The sequence below is a fragment of the Malurus melanocephalus genome, unplaced genomic scaffold (assembly GCF_030028575.1).
Source record: "Malurus melanocephalus ecotype Western Australia unplaced genomic scaffold, MMel_1.1 scaffold_0, whole genome shotgun sequence".
Lineage (NCBI taxonomy): Eukaryota > Metazoa > Chordata > Aves > Passeriformes > Maluridae > Malurus > Malurus melanocephalus.
In genome coordinates, this window is record NW_026623232.1 from 1,258,726 (window position 1) to 1,280,344 (window position 21,619).

General features: G+C 33.8%; 1 protein-coding gene across 4 annotated transcripts in view; it reads right to left on the bottom strand.

Annotated features, from left to right (window-relative positions):
* The window catches only part of STRN3 (striatin 3), a 59,986-nt gene that overhangs the window by 11,959 nt on the left and 26,408 nt on the right, over positions 1–21,619 (bottom strand). For 2 of the 4 annotated variants that reach the window (XM_057388125.1, XM_057387368.1), the window contains exons 5-10: positions 21,398–21,577; positions 20,810–20,942; positions 19,092–19,233; positions 13,723–13,833; positions 8,129–8,269; positions 3,306–3,439 (exon numbers count right to left, since the gene is read on the bottom strand). In XM_057388125.1, coding sequence (XP_057244108.1) covers positions 3,306–3,439; positions 8,129–8,269; positions 13,723–13,833; positions 19,092–19,233; positions 20,810–20,942; positions 21,398–21,577 — 841 coding nt within the window. The remainder of the gene's footprint in view (positions 1–3,305; positions 3,440–8,128; positions 8,270–13,722; positions 13,834–19,091; positions 19,234–20,809; positions 20,943–21,397; positions 21,578–21,619) is intronic. The other 2 variants (XM_057388810.1, XM_057389455.1) reach the window with 2 other exon arrangements.

Consider the following 21,619-nt stretch of genomic DNA (forward strand, 5'->3'; position numbering starts at 1 on the left):
TCACTCAAACCAAATTCWATTCTAGCCAAGAAAACAAATAGGCTCAGACAATAAAATTAACTGTTCTGAGTTACAGATGTGCAGACATTTGCTTTTCCATTGTATTATTGTAAATTTCTGTCCTAAGTGCAAACTTCACCTAATTCAGGTCAAGACACAGAAACTTGTTTTACCAAACATATAAACTTGACTTTTAGGGTTTTTTTAGATACCAGCCAAGAAATACACATAATAACAAAGCATTTTGTTTGCAATCTTCCTACTTTGGAGTACACTGAATACTGCAATATTTTTACTGACRTTTAAGTTATTTAGCACTACAGTGCATATTATACGCAAGTTGCATAAAAAGAACAAACTTTGGTTTCAGGAGGCAGAGCAGAGTGGAATTCTGGAGTTCTGCATTACACTTAATTACACAACATTACAGTTGTGATGAAAAGTCATTCAAGAAAAACAGAACTGGATACAATGACCCTTATTTTTCAAAATATGAAAACAGTTCATTGTATCTTTTTTTTTTTAAGGGCTGTTGCAAAGATAATTTTGTTTTTAGCAGTACAGAAAAATCTGGTAAAACTCAAGGTACAGAATTTACACAAGTTATGAAAAGTAAGATACATTTCCTATTTTAAGTATAGCTTTGAAGCCTTAATTATTTTTAAACAGACTGGAACATCTTGGTTCTTTTAGAAGACACCTTCTGCCCAGGTCAAGACACACAAAACACCTTATCTAAAATCCTTTCCTACAAAATCTCCTTAATCATAGAGAAAAAAACAAACAAACAAAAAAAACCCCTATACAAACCATACATCACAAGAAATTGCTCAACGGATTAGGGGAGCAATCAGAATTGGAAATGCTTGCTTTGTAATTTTTGCTCAATTTAACCTAATAAAAATCTCTTTCTGCCTTTATATTTTTTGTCTGTATAGGATCCCAGACAAACAACCTTTTCATTCTGCCTTGTAAAACACAAGCAAACCAGACTGAAACTACACCTTAGCTAAACAAACACAAACAAAAACCAATTCCCCTCCCACCAAAAAATAGCCACCAGGGAATGAAGATCTTCCTTGACACTGCAGTCAACAGAAGCCTAACACCAGAATAAGGAAACATGCATTTCGCTATCTCTAACAAGCATTACCTAACAGCAAACACAAATTTTAGTAAACAGTAATTAGTAACTGTGGTGTCTTTTCATGTTTTAATGTTACTTTTTTCTTGATAATGTAACTTATTGGAGATTTCTAAGTTTACATGCTTTGCTAAAGGAGGACTTCCCATTTTTCAGTCATTCCTACTGCAGAAAAACACCATTCTCAGCAGTTATGAATCCAAAAATACACAAATGGGAGCATTTCATTTGGCAACATTACTTCCTCAGCTTACAACTACATGCACTGAGGTCAATCTAAGTAGCTAAATAATGAGAAAGACATGACTTGAGATGACTGCACTGTTTAACAGATGATTAGTCTTGCAGACAACTTGTGCACTGAATTAAACACACAAAAAAAATTTGAGCTATAGTTGAAATTGCTAAGATATATACTTAACGCCCATTCTTTATTCATATCCTCTCCTTTTCAAAATCAAGGAGTGATACACAAAAGCTAGCGGAAYCCTGCTGTGGCTTTATTTATTCAGGCACTCTAATGGCTCAGAAAAGCTATTTGAAGAGCGTGGATCTATTGGAAGCAAATGCATTAAGTGTTCTGGTTTGAGGGTTTTTTGTTGTTCTTGTTTTACTTAAACATTAACTTAGTGTAACACTTCCTTGTCTGGAGATACACTGGAAAAGAAGGTGACTTCAGCAAAGTTTACAAGGGCATTACACCAAGATGTCCTACAAGTACCATATTACTGGTACAAGGTAAGACATGCTCTTACTGTGCTCTGAGAAAACAACTTCAGAAATTAAGAACTATCAAGGAATTTCTAACCTGAAGAAATACTGTGATGAAGAACTAATAGCAGCTGAATTTCCATCTGATTAAAGAAGGGAAAAAAAATCTTGCCATCCATGTATTTTATATTTTGTTTTTTCTGACACATGAAGTCAGAAGTCACCACGTGTTTTTTAGCTATGCTTTAAAAGAAAGAAAATATCCTAAGAATACTGGGAAAGCAGGACTGGACAAGAAGCAGGGAAAACAAGTGACAATTATGTCAATCACATCTCATACTTATTTGGTGAATGGTCCAGTAAGAAAATAAAACTCTACTCCTATCTTTTGTCTCCTRTATAAATCAAGCATTAGTGCATGAAACCCACACACTTCCCAAACCAACCTGAACTGAAAGACCCTCTAATTAAGGGTTTCAGTGAGAAAATATTGAAAATTTAACTACATTGAAAAGGTAGTATCAGCTTCATCTAGAGGATCACAAACACCTTCTAATCTTCAACAACTGTGTGAGGTACTGCCTCCTACTGCAAATTACTTATGAGCTCAGGCAGCACTTCATATTTGTGTATTTATCAGTTATTCTCTACTTTGTTTCCCAAGAGCAAAGACAACTTATATTTGCATCCCTCTTTGCACCACAAAAACTGTTTTGCCAGGTTTGTTACAAGTAGCACAGAKTTTCATGTAACAGTTTGATCAGCTGGTATCAATTATATTCATTTTAATGCTTTCTGAGGTTAGTCCTGGCTCGCCTGCAAATATCCTTCCATTCTGGAATGAGCAAATGGCTACACAGTTTTATAAAAAAGAAGTTGTACTTCCCAAAGACAGCAAATACACTGCAAAGTTGCAATCTGCAGTCAAGCCAATACTCAAAGACATTTTAAATACAACACTGCATGCAAAACTTACCTGACAACTTCCCTAATGAGCCATCCAATGTTAATAACCAATGAAAAATTCGTTTAACACTATTGGTAGAAGCTTAATTAATATGGTCATAGGAAACTCAGAACGCTCTTATGTAGGGATTATAATAAAAATACCCCCTAACAGCTTACATCGGAAATGTATTGCTATATATACAGCCTATGCTGTTAACACTACTTACCAGAAGGACAGAAAATAGTATCAATGACAAAAACTTAATCAAATTATTAACATAGAAAAAACCCAAGCCATCTCACTTARTTCTGGTTACCCAAATTACTTAGCTCATTCACAAGGGGCTCTCTCCTTCCAAGTAATAACTTTTAGTTGTTAGTAACAACAAGCTAATGAAACCTCTGTTCTCTGCATCTCTAATGTTCAGGGTGGAGAAGAGGGGACTCAAAAACTATTATTGGTTAAACTATATAAAGGATTTTAAAATAAAATTGCACTTACATCATAACTATAGTCTGCATCATTTGTTACTGTCAAGTCTGCAAGGTCTCCAAGGCCCAGTACACTTAACAACACATCATCAGAACCCATAATAAATGACTTGCCTCCTCCAGGTGGAAACGTTATTGGCTCAGCTACAAAGAACAAAACAGTTTCTTTAAGTCTCAATGTAGTAATTCMAACTGATAAAAAGCTGCATTATTCATCACTGAACAGCAGAGCTTAACACTGAACTTACATGTACTACATACAGCCCCAACTAAAAAAAAAACGAGCATGAAGACACACACACATGTGCAAACACACACACATTATATACACAACTCTTGYATCATGCTTTGTCATTTGATTTCAACTTACTTTACATAGGTGTTAATACTACTGACAAGTGACTTGGCTGACATTACTTTACACTGCAGTATCAAATGTACATCCCAGATCTCCAAATTCTCAGYTGAGTCATTACACCATGCTTCCTGCCTTCTATCCACTTGCAAAAAAAGTCTTTGTGTTCTATACTAGTCAAACACCTTTCCTTGCAGATTGAATTATTTTTTTAATCGCTCAGGCAAAAGACTCCTGCAAAACATCTTTTTGAGCTTTTTCAGATGACAGAAAAAATGAAAACATCTATTATTCATTCATTTCCTCTCAGTTTCTTGGCATGATTTTGGATTCTAATTTTAAAGTACACTCAACTGATACTCATGTTGTCTAGCTATGCTTTCCTTAAATTAAAATTCAACATTTCTGTTAATTATCATTTAAAATTAATGAAAGTTATATATAGCCATGCAATATGAATTAACATCTGAATAATAAAGTTTTAAATATTCCCACATCCTCTTTACACTGTTCAAAACTTCTATACGTCTCCCTCAACCCAAGAACATCAATTTAGTAGTAAGGAACAGGAATGAAGATTTAAACATTGTAATGCTTCAGAACATTTTTGAAGCTACTTTTACTTCTCAGTTTTCTCTTCCATGAAGAAATAGCAACACTTGTTAAGYCAAGTATGTAAAATTAAGGTATGTGTGAACTTTAGCTAAGTACAATCAGCTGCAAAACATGTTAAATAATATTTGACATCTTGAAAAATTAAACTTCCTTGACTTGCGAATTTCACTGATCTGGCAAAAAGAGTTAGTGCCTCACTTTAATGCACTTGTTTCTAATCCTCCTAGAAAACCCTTCAATCTCAGAGAAAATAATTTCCAGTTTCCTGGTCTTATAAAAGTAGTTCTTTAAAGAGGACTAATTATCAACACATTCCTGTTTAGAACATGCATCTCCATTAGTCTGGAYTGCCACTACCTGAATGGTAACCTAGCTCTGTTCTGAAACCAGGTGTAAAGTTACACATGTGTGGCACCACATCTAGGGCTATCCAAAGAGGAGCCAGTTCAACTAGATCAAAATTAATCACTTCTCAAGAAYAAAACAGGTTCTGATGCTTCAGAATTATTGCACTATTAAGAAATGTAACCTCATTAGCACAGTCAACATAACTGTGAGAACCTAAGAATATAATCTAAGAATACAGACCACTGTTCCTACAATTGCAATTGCATAAAAACAGCATTATTTTAACTATGCACAACTATATTCTTAAAAATATTCACAATCCATACAGAGGTTTGACTCATAAGAATGCTATGTTAAATTAACACAAAGTTTAGGTAGGCTCCATAACTTGTCATACTAATTCTTTGTGAAATTAAYGTCACCTGACCTTAACAGATCAACTTTCCTATGCTTCATACTAAAGAAAAATTAAGAGCTATCACATTAAGAACTTTTACTACAAATTCATCAAGCTTTGCTTGCCTGAGTGACTCTTTCTTTAAAGCTTCAAAATTATTGCTACCTGAAATTCAGAAAACTACTGCTCAATACTAAAGTYGCCAGCATGTATGTACAGTATATTGTATAATTTATTTTTTTATTAAAGTCAGGCATATTTAAGAAGTTTAAAAAATGGCTGCAAACTGTTTTTGTAAAAAAAAGGCAAAATAGTAACACAGTGAAAAATGCATGATGTTACAGCTACTAAAAATAAAGACCCACATCTTCACATATCAAAAACAATGCAGCAATAGATAAATGCAAATGATAGTTAAATAAATTACTTCTAATACTTTTCATCTAGAAAAGAAATCTAAGTACTTTTCTAACACACAGGACAGTATTATTCTCATACCATAATATTTAACTGAGTTTGCAATCTATAAAGTAAAAATGTGATAGTAAAAGTTCCTTTGTAGGTGAATTAAATAACATATACATATAAAATGATATTATTAAATATGTGCTTAGCCAATCCTAATCAGCACTTCTTACCTTCAAGTTCTTGACATCATAAACAATTAAGTCAAAATCAAGCAGCAATATTTGTACAAACTGAAACTGCGTTAATCTCTGATCAGATATGTACATTCATATAGGCTGCTGTTGTCTACTATACAACAGGGACATATTAACCTYGTTTTCCACTAAGTTAATGTGTGATACACCAAAAGCAGCTATTCATACCCAAACCATTAGTTGTTACTGCTTTTTTTCTGTAAATCTGTAGATCAACACCTCTACAATCTATAGCTATTAAAAATGAAAAACCAGTGAAGAAAGTAATTCTCTGTACACTGGATGGAAAATCATGTTGATTCAGTTTCTGCAAGTCATACAATATGTTGAAAAGGAAACTCTGATTTCTCATGGCAGAAAATTATAAAGTGTGATTATGGCAAAACATTATATTTAGCACTTGAGAATGAAAAAAAAAAACCAAAACAAAAAAATTGAAACTCTCACACCTTTAGAGAATTCAAGATACATTCAAGGCCAGTTACATCCAGTTTCTCCATGAACCGCCTTCAAGCAAAARTTATCAACCACTACCTCAGAATTATAACATTTCAAATTGTAGCATAARCCTTCCATATAGGCACAAGAAAATCATGGCTCGATAAAATTAATCAGCATAGAAGAGTGTGTCCCAGGAAGAAAGCCTAAAGTTATTTGCAACATCTTAGCCTTTAAAACTGCTGCATAAATACTTGAGTAAAACCTGTATTTGTATCGAATGGTGCAAAATCTGTATTTTATAATGAAATACTTAGCCTTGTAACACACCTAGAAAAAATTTAAATAGAACACTGCCTGTTTGTTTGCAGCTTTGCACCATAAGGTACAAACAAATTCAAAAAGCCACATAGCATTCAAGATAGAAATAGCAAAATTGACACTCTAATATTCCAGTTTGAAAACTATGCAGAAACCACAATGACCAGGTAAGATGATAGAGATATTAATATTACTACTATTAATGAATACAGCCCAAACTACACCAACAAGTTAAAAATAGGGACATGCTAAACAGCATGAAAATATAAACATTAAAGCAGTTTATTTCAACAGTGTGAACAATACYTCTTTACTTGAAGGCTAATAGTGTTTGTGCTAGAAGAACTAGGCAATAAAAGTCAGTCCCCACCAAACTGAAATTTACCGTCTATTTCTTCAGAAGGATTATTTCATCCAATATTTTAGATGTAAAGCCTCTGAGACAGCAGCTCTGTCTGTAACAAGGTCTGTGTCTCTGTTCCCTTGCACAGCATGTATGGCCTAAGAAAAGCAGCCTTAGATAGACTTAGAAAATTGTAACTCTAGGGTCACATGGCCTTAATACCTAAACACGGCTGAAAGGCAACCAAAAACATGTAAACACTAAACCTAAATTCAACTAAATATATGTCTACAAGTTTTAGCAAGTGGATTTTCACCAGCAGATTTTTCAATTGCACTCCACAGGTAAATTTCATACTGGTTCACCTCTACGTTGGAAATAAAAACAAAGATGAAAAGGAAGGCAGTAAAAAAGATTACTTTTGTAAAATGGCAGTTTGGAAGAGCAACAAAAAAAACTTGTTGAAACGCAGGCTGTTTTTTTTCCTGCTTGCCTGGTGACAAGCATTCGTGGGGCCAAGGCTGAAGGAAGAACAGGACAAGCAACAGATTACTGGATACAGTAGTAATGCAAATTTCACTTCTGGTATAGCTGAAAGCATGCCAGGGCTTATGGATCAAAGACCATCCTAAAAGAGCCAAATTTGAATACATCTGAGTATTCTGAATGAATATGTTCTAAGTAGAGGACAATTTACATAACTGTATTCTAATAATGGTATTCTAATTTCAAAGCTAATACAGGAAAATCATTCCATTAAAACAAAAAAACTTAAAAAGTCAAATGCAAGATTTTTGAATTTTTATGCAACAACTTGCCTCTACCTGCATTGTCAAAGACAATCCTGATACTGAAACAAATACTTTGTAAAGAAATAAACAGTGTCTTTGTACACTTGTGTATGTACACCAGAGGAATTYTATAAAAGAGAACATTAAATTTGAGTAAAAAAAGACAAATTAGTCCCATAACTTAAATAATTTTTCATTTTAAAATCCAAATTGTGTATCARATGTTAATACTCACCTTTTTTGCCCTCAAAAAATAGCAACCTATTTGTGAAAGGTTTTGCTAATGGGGGAGTGTCTGCAAACAGGATTTAAGAGTGAATAGTGTCAGAACACACTGCTGTACATAAAGTTATTTAAAAATACCTATGAAATAATGGTGAGTTAGGACACGCCACAGAAACTCAAGCCATAGTCTCATAAAAACATTTGGGAAGAATTGCAAATAAAATAATAATGTGGCAATCTGCAATTGCATTAATCTTTATAGTAGGGATAAAAAATTACAGTGTGTGCTTTCTAAAAGAAATCTCCTGAAATACAGTAAGTAGCTGAATATTTTGTACCTTCCTCTGCTCTTGCACCTTCATGATCAGTCATTCTAGAAGAGGGTGACCTAGATTGATTAATGATTCCTGAAGGGATGTGGGGTATCTCATCATCGCCCAGATCAGCTATCATGTCGTGAAGTTTTGTCCTGTTGACTCCTGCAAATTAATGTCAGCAGCAAAAATTCATTTGATTGCTACCGCTTGACTTGACTGAAGTCTAAAAATCCATTAAATAAGAATAATTACTGATGGGACCTCCTTAAAATAAATAGTCCTTTGCTTTTCTTTAGTAATATTTTGGAAATCAAAAGCAGGAGTTAACACATCAAATCTGAAAACTACATGCAAACCATTTAAATTCACTAAAKCTAAGAATAACTCCTTTGTGTTCTGTAGATCTATTCTACAATTTCCTGTAGGAAAGAGAAAAAAAAATCATCTTACAGCCCTATTGAAAAGTCAGGCCAAATATTAAAAGAACATTAACTATTCAACAAAAAGCGAATGAATTAACATTTTCTAATAATATTACACAASTTAAACTATACTAAACAATTTAACATCAAAAAACAGTGAAAAAAAAAGCTTAAAAATGACGGCAAAAGTACAGACAACTCATAATGGGGGTGCAACGAACAATTAACTTTCCCTGCTTTGAATGGTATTTAAATTGTATAAAGTGTTTACTAAACACAACAGCAAGAATGCTTTCATCACTGGTRATAAAGGTGTGGATTTATATTAGCCTTATTGCAAAAACATGCTTCTAGAAACAAAGGAAAGCATTCTCAATTATTTGTGTATTTAATTATTTAGACATTAGCAAACAAAGATAGTATAATTTCAAGTATTTTTAAATTACTAAATCCATCCCTGCTTTCACCTTCATAGCTTCAATGTCAAAAAGGCAAGCTTCAATCATAAATTGTATTTCAGTGAGACAACCTCTTCAAAAAAAAAAATCCACAATGATGAAAGACATAACTGAATCTCAACCAATAAATAGCCCTTCCTGGGACTGCAGGCAGAGATACTGCAGACAAATTAAGAGGAAGTATTAGTGGACAAGTTCTTATACTGCAGTGACATGTATCACTTTTATTAAAAGGGAAACTGAAACYAAACCAAAGCCTTTCTAGTCAGAGAAGTAAAATATAAACACTACGATTACAGATAACTTTTGAAAATCAGAACCGTTAATTCAAACAGATAAACCTAAAATACATTCTTTCCAAAAGTGTCTGATTATTTCAGATTTTACTGGTTTAAATCAACATGTTCAAAAATAAGTATCTATGAATAACATAATTCTCTAAAGATAATGGAGAATTCCCTGCAGAGAGGGATCACAACAAAAATATTTCTTGAAGAATTATAGGAAGTATATCTCACATACCCCTAGAAGGATACTATGTAAGTATTCTCATTAATATCTGCAAAACATTTTTATTTTGCCTAGTAATAGAACTCCCTGCATTTACTTTTTTGCTGCTTTTGATATTTTTCTTCTTTMCTTCATGGAACACTTAGTATTCTACTGCTACCCAGAAGCAATTTGAGAATACAAATGGCTCTCAGAAGTTTCCTCACACAACAGATCACTTGAGCAGGTACTTGTCACCCTTGTGTAGAAGTATGAAACCTGTGATCTCAGCTAATGAAGTGAGTGTATTGTAATAAAAATGAGTAATGTCTCTATTGAACCAACTTTTTTTCTAACAAGCACTACACTGAAAGAATTTAATTTCAAAATAATAGTTAATATTGCAGTCAGCTGGTGAGATCTCATGTAAGTCAAGTCAGTCTTGAAATGGCCAGATCTCTACACCTACAGACCACAAAGATTGTCTTCGTCTTTATTCCAGTCAGCCATCAGCCAGGCCCTATTGTGCACCAGCAGCTGCAGATTTATTCTTGAGGATATTATAGAACAATCAATAAAATGACAGGATAAAAGTCATGTCTGGGAYCCTAAAGTGTTTACTTTAATGAACCCTCTGCTTTCCAGAAGAAAACACCATTTGTCTTCTCCATGTTGATAAGCTGTTCAACACATTGATGGCAAATGCCAAAAATAGCTTGTAAACTCTTACTCTATCCAAACTGAAAGAATATTCCCAAGGTGATTTCATGTCAAATGTATGAGCATGAGRAGTTTATCTCAAAGCATATCCATAAGGAACTAGAAGAAGCCCCTCTACTCTGCTACCTTTAAGCAGCTGTTCATTTAGTTTGTSACTGATTAGGGGACTGCCAGCCTTGCCTTTTAGCGTTTTTCYGTACGTTTGGACACGTCTTTCAGACATAACCTCAGAACAGTCTTCAATCCATCACACAAGAGAGAGAATTTTACAAGTGAGCAGCTGCTGAGCAGCTGCTGTTCTGAAAAACTTCTGCGATTTCATGCTGAAAAAAATGTGTGAACATTCAKGACCATGCCACCACTACAGAAGACTGCACAGATTTATCATTTCAAGTAAGTACAAGTRTACCTTCATATAACTGTTCCAAATACTGCAAATGTTCCAAAGMGATTTTTAAAGAAAATAAAGTGCCGTCTTTGCATAAGCAATTATTGCTCAAGGCACAAACGGGATGAACACTTTATTCTCAAAAAAACACTGTTACAGTACACCTTAGTGTACTGTCCTTCGGAGATCAAAAGGGAAAAAGGAAACGGAATATTCAGTGATGAGTTTTAGTCTGAGAAGCCTTAAGCAGAGCTCTATTAGGTTCAAGACGTATTAGCTCAAGTCTGAATATAACACAGAGATCCTTATATATTGAGTAAYAGGTGAAGGTAATGAAGATGGTAAAATTCAGATCTGTTTTTATTCCTATCAAYTGTTACACTATTTCCAGAAATCAAGACTAGGAAAGTGAATGGGATGGATACTGTTTCATAAGTATAGAACAATTACACTGAAGGAAAAGAGCAGTAAAGTAAAAAAAAGTATGACAAGCTTCAAGGAAACTGAGGAAAAACAGTAAAAGTATCTTCAAAAGTGAGATAGATATAGATACAAGATGTGAAAACTACTTTTCAAATAGCTGAGAACACATTATATGCTGACCTGATAGTGTGAAATGAGATATACAACACCTCCACTATTATATCCTGAAGGCTGTATCTGAAAAACAGTCATTCCCTGACTACCTGCCAAAATTGATCTTATTACTAGTTGGGCAAAGAATAGGCCTTAAATCCACCATATCACTWAAAACAGAAGCCTGGTTTTGTAGAAATCAAACCTAACTACCTGCCAATGTATCAGGGTAAGTCCAGGATAGGTGTGGTTAATTTTTCTGTTTCTGCGGTTTTTCAACACAACTCTTCAATAAACAGATTTTGAATTATTTTACAACTGACACTGTAAAGAAAATGKAAGTGTGGGGTAGTGGATTGTTGCTATTGTTTTGGAGAGGTATTTTTAAAGATCCTTTCATGAAGATGTAGTGTTTCCACTTACCATGGTGACTACCTGGACAGACACCATCTTCCACCGAGCAAACAAGAGCATCACTTAATGACAATAGATGTTCTGGGCTGACAGAAGACGACCTTAATTAACATGTCCACCCAAAAGAAAACATAGGGATACAGACTAGASAAGTAGCAATATAGAATCAGATCTACTTCTGTTCACTTACTTATGTCTACATGTGGAATGGAAGTTTCCATATCTGGGGTCAGGGCTGGCTGCCCCATTAATGTAACAGTGTAAGTACAGACTGGCAGTTACAGATCCATATCCAACAAAAGAACCCATCTATCAGACTATCCTATTATGCTGTCTTCRAAGTATTGCAAGAGATGACAGTTAATGGACATTTGTTTGATGTTTATTATGATACATACTACCATGCAGGTAAGTTCTGATAGTGCTTAAAACAAATTCTGATAGAAGTCAAAACAATGAAGAGCAAAGTAAGAGATACGTATTCAGAATGAGGTTCCCAAATGATCAGACGTGAGAAGGAGGAATAAAGAAGGCCTTCAACATTGTTTTCAGTCTCAGAATGKTAAAAAAGCTGAGAAAAAAAAGTCTACAAATCAAACAGAATTTAAATRTRTCTGCCCATCCTTGAATGCATACTTTACTCTGTGTCTGGAGTTCTCTCACTCAACCAGCTCTGTGATTTAGTGGCCAGAAACTATCATGAATGTGGCAAGCAAAGAATTTCACAAACCATCCTGTGACACTGTATGTGTTCAGTGTTTCCCAAAGGAGAACTTAAACTTAAAATGCTAAACAATCACTTAAGTCACTTCTCAGCACTGTTGTCACACAGTTGTCTCCTAAATATTTTCTTCCATGAAAAAAAAAGATGTCAAAATTACTTAGATGAAGAAAACTTTGTTATTTTGTGGCCACTACGGTTCGAAATGTCTAAAATGTGAAGATATTAGTAAGAAAATTTTCAGATAAAATAAGTCCATTTTGATATTAAAAAGGAATTTCTAATCCTGCCAAATATTTCATGTGAACTTGCTGTCAACTGCTGATTTACATGTTAAATGTTGATACACATTAGCATGCAGATGACTACTGTAATCTCTCACTAAAGCAAAGACTAGGTAAAAATCTTTGCTTTCTCAAAGCTTTTATATTAATGTGTGTATACAAGCCATGCAAAACTGCTGAAAAAACAACCAACATGCACTAACTGACCTGTAATTGTTAGGTGTTACAAAGTAAATTCAAATCTTAATAATTCCAGAAGTGGGTTGTTTTTTTTTAATTGGAACTAGATAATCTTTAAGGTCCCTTCCAACCCAAACCATTCTATGATGACATAGATTTAGTATCACTTTATGCACTAGGAACTTTGTATAGTTGATAGTAATTTCCAAAAGCATTTTTACTGGGTAAGGTTTGGTTTAAAGGTTTGGTTTACTGAGGCTTSGTTTAAATTATAAGTTAAAATGGGTCAACTGGTCAGAGAACTAAGAGAGTAAAGGGATATCAAAGAAAATGTTGGTAAATGCAGAGAAAAGTGAAGAGCACCATAAAATAAAGATTACCTCCTAAATAAAGGCATCAAAAAGTTCCTATTTACATTACAGACATTTTTTCACTCTCTATGCCTGGGGCTGTAAAAATAATTACAAGTCCATAAACAGCAATTGCAGCTTGATTCAAGCTCATATTAAAAAAAAACCCACMAAAAAACCCCCAACCAAATAMAAGTCCCAACCCACCAACCCCTAAAAAAACCCCAACAACAATCATTCTCAGAATGGTATCACAGTATTATACTTTAGGAAGCAGATAAATTTTAAATCTTTCAGAAAACGACTCAGAGTAGAAATATCCTCAAAATGCAAGTTGTTATTTTTACACTAAGATTTTCAAAGCATTCAGTTCTCTTCACCTCTTTAACCTTGAATTTTTATGTGTTTTCAACATTTCTCATTTATGAAATGACTGTCAAAGGTTCTAACATATTCACATTCAGCAGGTACAAAGTTAAAGTTGGTTGCCCCCATTACAGAAAATGATGCTTAATGAAAAAAAACAAAAACAAACAGAACTTGTGAGAAAAAATGTCTTCTATATAGATAGGCAAAAAAGTGTTGCATTACAAGATTCAGAATCTGCACTTACTCTTTACCCCTTTCTTCCCCTTTCGTTCCTTCTTGTACTGTTCCTTCAGTTTACTTATTAGTCCCTGGTCTACATCCCAAACCTCAGCAGTTGGGGACAGGTCATCTTTGTCTACATGCAGCATATTATTAAAAGAAAAAAAATCAGCAATTGGCAATGCAAGCTGTTGGTGATTTACTGTCAATAGCTGTATAAGAGCATTAATAAAAGTTATTAATAAATCTTTATTTTAAAGGTGCAGTCTCAGTTTTAAGTTCATAAAAGACAAAGTCTCATTTCATACAGTTTTCCAAGACACTGTATATTATCAGTTACATATTCGAAAATTGTATGTTAATTTGTTACTAAGGAGCAAACAAATTAAGCTTCATAAGTAACTGTTTATGTTAGATACTTCAAAATACACAAAAATTCATTGGTATTCAGAAACAATTACTGCATCTTTAGAAAGACAGTGTTAAGAAATTATTCAGCCAGTGTTGAATAAGCAAATAAAAGCATTCATGCTATATCTCTCATGAAAATGCAAGCTGAGTAAGTCTATCCCAGTTTATTCATGAAGACCACCATGCATCCTTTCGCATTCATTCTACATGCACAAGAAAGAAACCTTGGTCCTATATATAAACAGAGAAATAAGTCTATAAACAGAGCTTTTCACGAAGTAATTTGCACAGGTGAACATCTCACTGCATTCCAGAAATTAAATAGCTAGTAGAAATACAACATTCCACAGTCGTTTCACACGACATAGCTTTTTTCTGTTTAAAAATATTGTAGAGTTAATGATTCGTTATGAAAAGTCAGGTCTCCACTTTTCTAAACTATCGATCTCAAACATTTCTGGAAACTTAGAATTAGCAAAAAGATAAACCTGTTTCTAAGACAAGGCAAACATAACATCTGCAGAAGCACTTTTGCGAGTAGACAGCCAGGCAGCAACCAAAGTGGTTTGTATGCCAGTTCAGCTTTATGCCCACCAATTACTTAGGCATAAAATCACAAAATTTAGTTCCTTAATTCCCAACTTCCAATCATACTTACAATACGACTGTACCCCTTTTTAAAGTCATAACAATTTATAACCATAAAAGTGCACAAGAGGAGTCATACACAGCAGAAACAAAGTAACATGCATTTAAGATAAAAACAATAGGAGTTATTCCAAGTACATGTTTCATGACAAAACATGACAGTGAATGAGCAGGCAGATATCCTAGGATACTGTGACAATCATGATCAAAGAGGTGGAATATAGAAATGGTAAGGGCAGTGAAGGATGAAATGGGTAGCATAATGGCACAGTCCCCCTGAGCTGTCCACAAAGAACTCTGGAGATGAGAAGGAAACAAAAACATCCTACACCCAACTACAGCCAGCAAACTGCAAACACAAAGGCCTCAACCTTCATGATCACTGGACCTAAACATTGAAGGAGAGGAATAGTGATCACTCAGGAAACACAAGAGGCACAGAAAGATAAGTCAGAGCATATACCCAATCAAAAGAGGAAAAAACCTACATCAAAATCCCTGAAACTCAATGAAAAGAATTCAGTTAAAAACTAATTAAAACTAATAAAAATAATTTCAAAGCACCTTTAATAAAATGAAAGTAATCAGCTAGGTTGCAGCATTGCAGAGAAGGATTAATGAATTAAACTGAACTAGAAGATGACCACATGTAACACCAATGTAATGCTGTTCTAAAAAAGCCATTTTGGTAGTTTTAACAGGTACAGTATATTAAACCAGGACAGTGCCAGTGATGACAAAATTTAAGTAACATGTTCAGTCTGTGTTCTACACTGGAAGTTTAGAAAATGTCTGTAAGAGTGCAAAACAAATAGGGCATTAAATATCAAGACAAAGAATATGAAGGAACTGGGCTCATTCAGTCAACAGAAGACAGGAAAAGCACAAGCCTGCAAACATAAATATTCAAAGCCAACACTGCTGGCTGCAGAAATGTAAGTTGTAAATAGAAAACCAGATAAAACACATACTCTGATTATCTGGGTAGGCTGTAAAATGAATTTCAAACAAGATTTTTAGGAAAACCCAGCAGGGTTTCTCTCAAGCATGCCTAGATAAACCAGGSTATTTCAGAACAGAACCATTAACTAGAAGACCTCTGCAATACCCCCCAAACAGTGACCTTCCCTGCACTAAACTGACACCAGGACAGCACAGAGGATCCAGGATGTCCACTGGCTAGTATAATTAAGTGCTGAAAGGCTGMGTTTAAATTCCTCTATTTTTTTAAAGTGCTTTGAAGATGACCCAAGAAACTGAATTTCAGTCAGAATTCTGGGCACAGTAGTCAAGTCATTCTCTGACTCATGATCCATCTGCAAACAGAACTTTTGTGTTGCACGAAGAAGAGGTTTCAATATCAACCATAGTTATTGAAACCATAAGCAGAATAGAGACTACATCATATGTTAAAACTGTAACATGTAGCACAGTATACAACTATATATATATATTCCAGTTTGCTTAAGCAAACTGAAATTATATGTGCATTTTTTCTTGMTACTAAATCACCAAAAGGAACTTACAATTTTTTTAATCTAAAACTGCACATTCTTTTTTAAGTATGTCACATACTTTGACTCTTCATTTAACAYTACTTGAACTTGCTCATCTTTCACTGTTTTGAAGATAAGCTGTTCCTAAGTAAAACATGTTATGTGACAAGACACTAAATCACAATGTTTGGAATTAATTTAACACTCAAAGTATGTTCTCTGAAGACTTACAAAAAAAAGAATGCATTCATAAAAAGCCATAATATAGAAGAAAAGCAATCCAAACTTTACAACACTCAGTGGCTGGTTTGAAGAAGTCTCCAACAGCAAAAATATAGCTATCAAATTTGGTGCTGAAATATTTTAGGATATTTGGAAGTTGTACTTACAGATAATACTCTGAAGTACTGTAAAAATTAATAAAGCAAGATTAGACAGYATGTTTAGAGTTTAAACATCAGATGTTTGTTTTCCATATACTAAATAAAAGCATTGCAACTAATTAGAGAAGTAAATATTTACATTTTTCAGAATGCTTGAATGTTTCCAAGAKTAAGAAGTGATACAAGAAGGCTAATGACAGGAAAACTAAAACAGGAAGAAAAAAAATAGGAAAACAGAACAGAGCAACCCCTACACAATGAAGAAAAATTTGCATTTTAACTGAAATATTTAAGTTCATGCTTGATGCAATTGTTTAGGAAGTAATGGTATGTATTAATTTAAATAAAGTTTCCCCTCAAATAACTAAGTGGATGGACCTGGATATTTCACAGAGTTCAAAATAACATGACAGGCTAAAATAAATCAGTCTAGGCAACATGTTATTTTATTTTAGAAGGCATTTAAGTGGACAGTATTTAAAATGTTACTTATGATAGTTAACAAAGAAGCCATGTCACATTTACACACTGATCTTTGAAAAAGTAACACAACCCCAAGAACTGACTGACTATCCTTAAATGCCCAATAAAGGAAAGAACATCTGCACTAAAATCAGTGACTTAAAAATCAGCGAAAAAAATATTGCTACTACAGTTGTAAGCATGTCATTGATTTAAATAGTAAAAAATGTATTTGATTTAAAACATAAAAAATACAAAAAACTTATGAAAATTGTCTTCATGTGGTAAAACTTACAACATACTATGAAAGATGCAACTATGTTTATGTTTTATTCCTCTTTGCCACTTCTTTGTCTCAGACATGAGTTTTTCGGTAGCAATGGGATTGCTGCAGTTAAATCACCTGTCACAAGTGTGTACAAACTCCTAAAATGCTCTGCCTAATTTTGCTGTGGGTTCATTTAAACGTTAATAAAAAAACCATTCAAACTGTTCTATGAAAAATGTGGTGGGTCAATTTGATTTTTAGAATAGACCTTAAAATTGGGTAACTACTTGAGAAAACAACAGAGATAGAACACACTAGAAAGTAATCTCTGGAAGTGGTGACTTGGAATTTCAATGAACAAGCTGGTTCAACACAGTAGGTTTCAGCAGTCTGCAGTGGATAAATCTTTGCATGAATTACAGTATCAAATTATCTTGCCTTTTATATAAAATAGTAAGTCTGACACTAAAACCAGAACTTTCTACATCACTATACATTTGAAGGGATGTTGCAAACAAAGTCAAAAACTCTGCTTCAGATTCTGAGACATCTTACACCAAGTGATCTGCCTGTGTGCCTAAATGAAAAGATGATCAAGAAACTGATCAAAAAACGTCAACTTCAAAGGGGAACAACACTAAGCAACTAAAATGTTACTAAAAATAGACAGTACCAAAACTAAAGGTAACAGCTTGTTTGGCTTCATCTTCCAGCTAGAAATAAGACTGAGTTCTAAAAATAAAGGTGACTAATCCTTTAATACTRGTTTCTGGGAAGGAATGCTTTCTAATCCTTGGTACCTACAAAATGAAGACTAGATTATTTTCTGGGAAGATGAGCCATCACTTTAACTTCTGTAAATCTTTATACCCTCTTAGCTCACTGATCTGTTTAYTGAAGTATGGTTTCATTGCCACAATGACATTAAATGCTCTAACAGCATGATCTAGAGGCACTTTGACTATCTTAATTTCAGAACTGTGATACATACAATTTTGTAGTTAYATTCTGTAAGTCTTAAATTGTAAGACCCAATTTCCCATTTAAAGGCAGACAGGAATTACTTGTGTCACTATTCTCTTTCCTATACAAATTTTCTTCTTTCAATCTCCTCTTTCAAAGCATGTAAGTTACAGAAGTTTCTGACTTAACATATTATGTTTCTCATCAAATTACTAATAAGAAGTTGAGCTATTAGAAAAAGTTTGGGAGTTTTTTTGTTTTACTAATACAAGACATATTAGCAACAACATCTAAAAATCTCAGAAAAATATAAGCACTAATTGTACTCAAGTACCACTTTTCAAGTACAGTTTTCAGAGTAATTAAGTATAATAAATTTTAAGGCCCTGGTAAAAAACAAATGGAGAAAAAAAATCTGTATTTGAAAGCAAATTTAATCCAGGTATAAAAACAATCAGAATCCTAGCCTTTCTTATATAAGAATGAAAGCATTTTCCTCTTAATTTTGAAATCAAAAACAAAACCTGAACCAAATATAACTATAATTGTATTTGTGGCACCTGAAACAACATATGTATCTATCTATCTATCTATATATATATATATATATATATATATGAAAGTTTCACCATAGAGTATATAATCTTCTAAGCATCAACATCTGATCATCACATTCATCCACACATCCACACCATTTTAGCAGGTATTAACGAAACTCTTAGGTACTATCCCTTATTTCTAAATGCTTTTGTTAGTGTCTTACCCCACTCTGTTCCATCCCCTGAACTTCGAGCTTCTCCAGCTCCCTCACCATCTTCAGCTGTCACTAAAAAGTCAAATTCTTTCAAAGCTTCTTCAGTATCAGGGTCATCTGTAAGGTCAGCAGCTAAACCTTCATTACCAATCTGCAAGAAGGAAAATATTTTCCTGCATTTGAATCATAAACAGATTTTCTAGTCATTTAGGTTAAAAGATATTTAGGCTATTCTCACTGAGTAATTTGTTGCAGGGGAAAACATTTTTCAATTTAAAATGCAGAAAAAGAAACTTAGATCTCAGTTGGCTTATCAAAAGAGAGAGGTGCACTCTAGTAAACATTAGGAAGTAAAAAGAACACTGACACTAGCTTTAGCAACAAAAATCCCATATAGCCCACTCTTYAATTTTTTTATTTAACACATTTAATGGTGTGCTTGTTGTTTTCTTCCACTATCAATAGCTCTGCAGAGAAGGCTTACAAACAAACTATGCTTTCTRCAGGTCCAGAAGCCTTTCTTCCTTTTTGCTTTACACTTCTATTTCAGTATCAAGAGTAAGCTTGAACTATAGAGCATTTTAAGAAAACTGTCTTTTTACTATTYCTAACCATACCTTCACCCTAAACAACACAAACAAACCCTCTACCAAGCCATGAGTGAAAAGTTTTAAAYCATCCTTCAAGTGAAGAAAATCTCCACATGAGGTTATTTCCATCATGTTCTTACTTTTGCATAGAGACAATTTTTAAAAAATAACTATAAATTACTCTTTTGCTTTCTACAAAAAAAGAAATTTTGCCAAAAGTCAAAAAGTGAGCATAATATCTTCATATATGCTTAGAGATTTACTTGATAATCTTTTTATCAGACTATCTGCTGCCTTAGAACAAAAGGGATTCAACTCAATGCTTGACTGATCTGTTTACCTGAAGTCCAAAGTATGGTGGAAACCCCTTCCTGACAAAGCAGTTTGGGAGCTTAAGATGTGCATCAAGCCCAGCTAATGCTGTCAACTATTTAAGAAAATCTAATGCAGCCAGAGGATCATCATGCTACAGAAAACTGTTCTGAGCAAAAAGTAACAAAAATGTCAGTGCAATAGTCATAAATCCATGTCTTTAAATAAAGAAACTTTAAAGACGGAGATTCAGTACAGGAGAAAGAATTAAATGGGACAGGTAAACATCATCTATCCTAYCCAGAAAGCTGCCCACAGAATGGAAAGCTAAAGACACTAATACAATACAACTTAATAGAACCTTAAACAAAAGGTTATTCAAGACAAGCCTCTGCTAGGTTCTTAACATATTTAGCAAAAAACTGCCTAAAAGGAAGAATTAAACATGGAAGCAATTTTCTTTTTCTTCATATTACAAAACTTAATTCCTTTAAGGAATTGCTCCTACCTTCTTCAAAATTCAGAAAGAATGCACATTGTATTGTGCTAAAGTTGTCTTATAAAGGGACTCCAAGTATGCAGAGAAGATGAGATGCCAATTCATCAATTAATTCACATTTGCAAACAGCTTGGTTGGTTGTTCTTAAATTTGCAATGTAATGGATTAACTAAACCACCAATTTACTAATAGCGTATCTGCTTATAATCCGTTCAGAAAACAAAAGTGTAACGAACTAACACTACACATTTATATCATCTCCGGAGAAAWAATTCGCTTTTTAAAGGAAATTTCACATCTATTAAAAAAAAWTAAAGATCTTTTACTTTGTGTTTCTTATTTATCCGATGCTTTTCTTTTCCTTCTGCAATGTCTTCTATCATGTCATTCTCCTCTTCTTCATCACTATCATCTGCGTTTTCTAAGAAGTTGAAAGTTTCAAGAACATCACCAGAATTCCTACATAAATAAAATATTGAAARAATACATTTTACTTGCTGAAGATATTTAGAAGATTAACCAGATTAAAAAATTACTACCTGACAGTTTAAGAGCTTTAAAACTAGCAAAACAAGAAGCAGCTGTAGAAACTTCATTCACCATTTAAGTCCTTTACAAAAGCACCACTCAAAAGACCCTTTCCTTAAAACARTAACTCCAAAGTGACTATAATACATAATTCAACATCAACACCCAATTTTCCTGGATACAGTATAACATACTTGTATGTATGTAATAGGTGCATGTGTTCCTAAATAAAATCAATTTCAGTTAAGTTCAGTTAAGTTCATAATCATTTGTGGTCAGCCACACTCACACGTGCTCAGACTCCCCAAAAGTTCAATTTGAACTGACGATTGTATATCAATGACTAAGGAAAACAAACTTGATGCATTTCTTATCTCTTCACTTACCTTTTGATTTCCTGTCCCTTTTGTTTTGTCGAAGGAGATTCACCCCCATTCAGGATCTGTTCTAAGTTCTTTGTCTCTACTGAACCATTTGGTTCTGAATTGGAGAGCCCAAGCAAAGACCTTACCCGCTGGGAGCGTACATCCAATATTGTATCTGTATAACCCACTTCCTGAAGATACCTAGATGTGTTAGAAAAAAAAGACCAAAGCATATTTGATGAA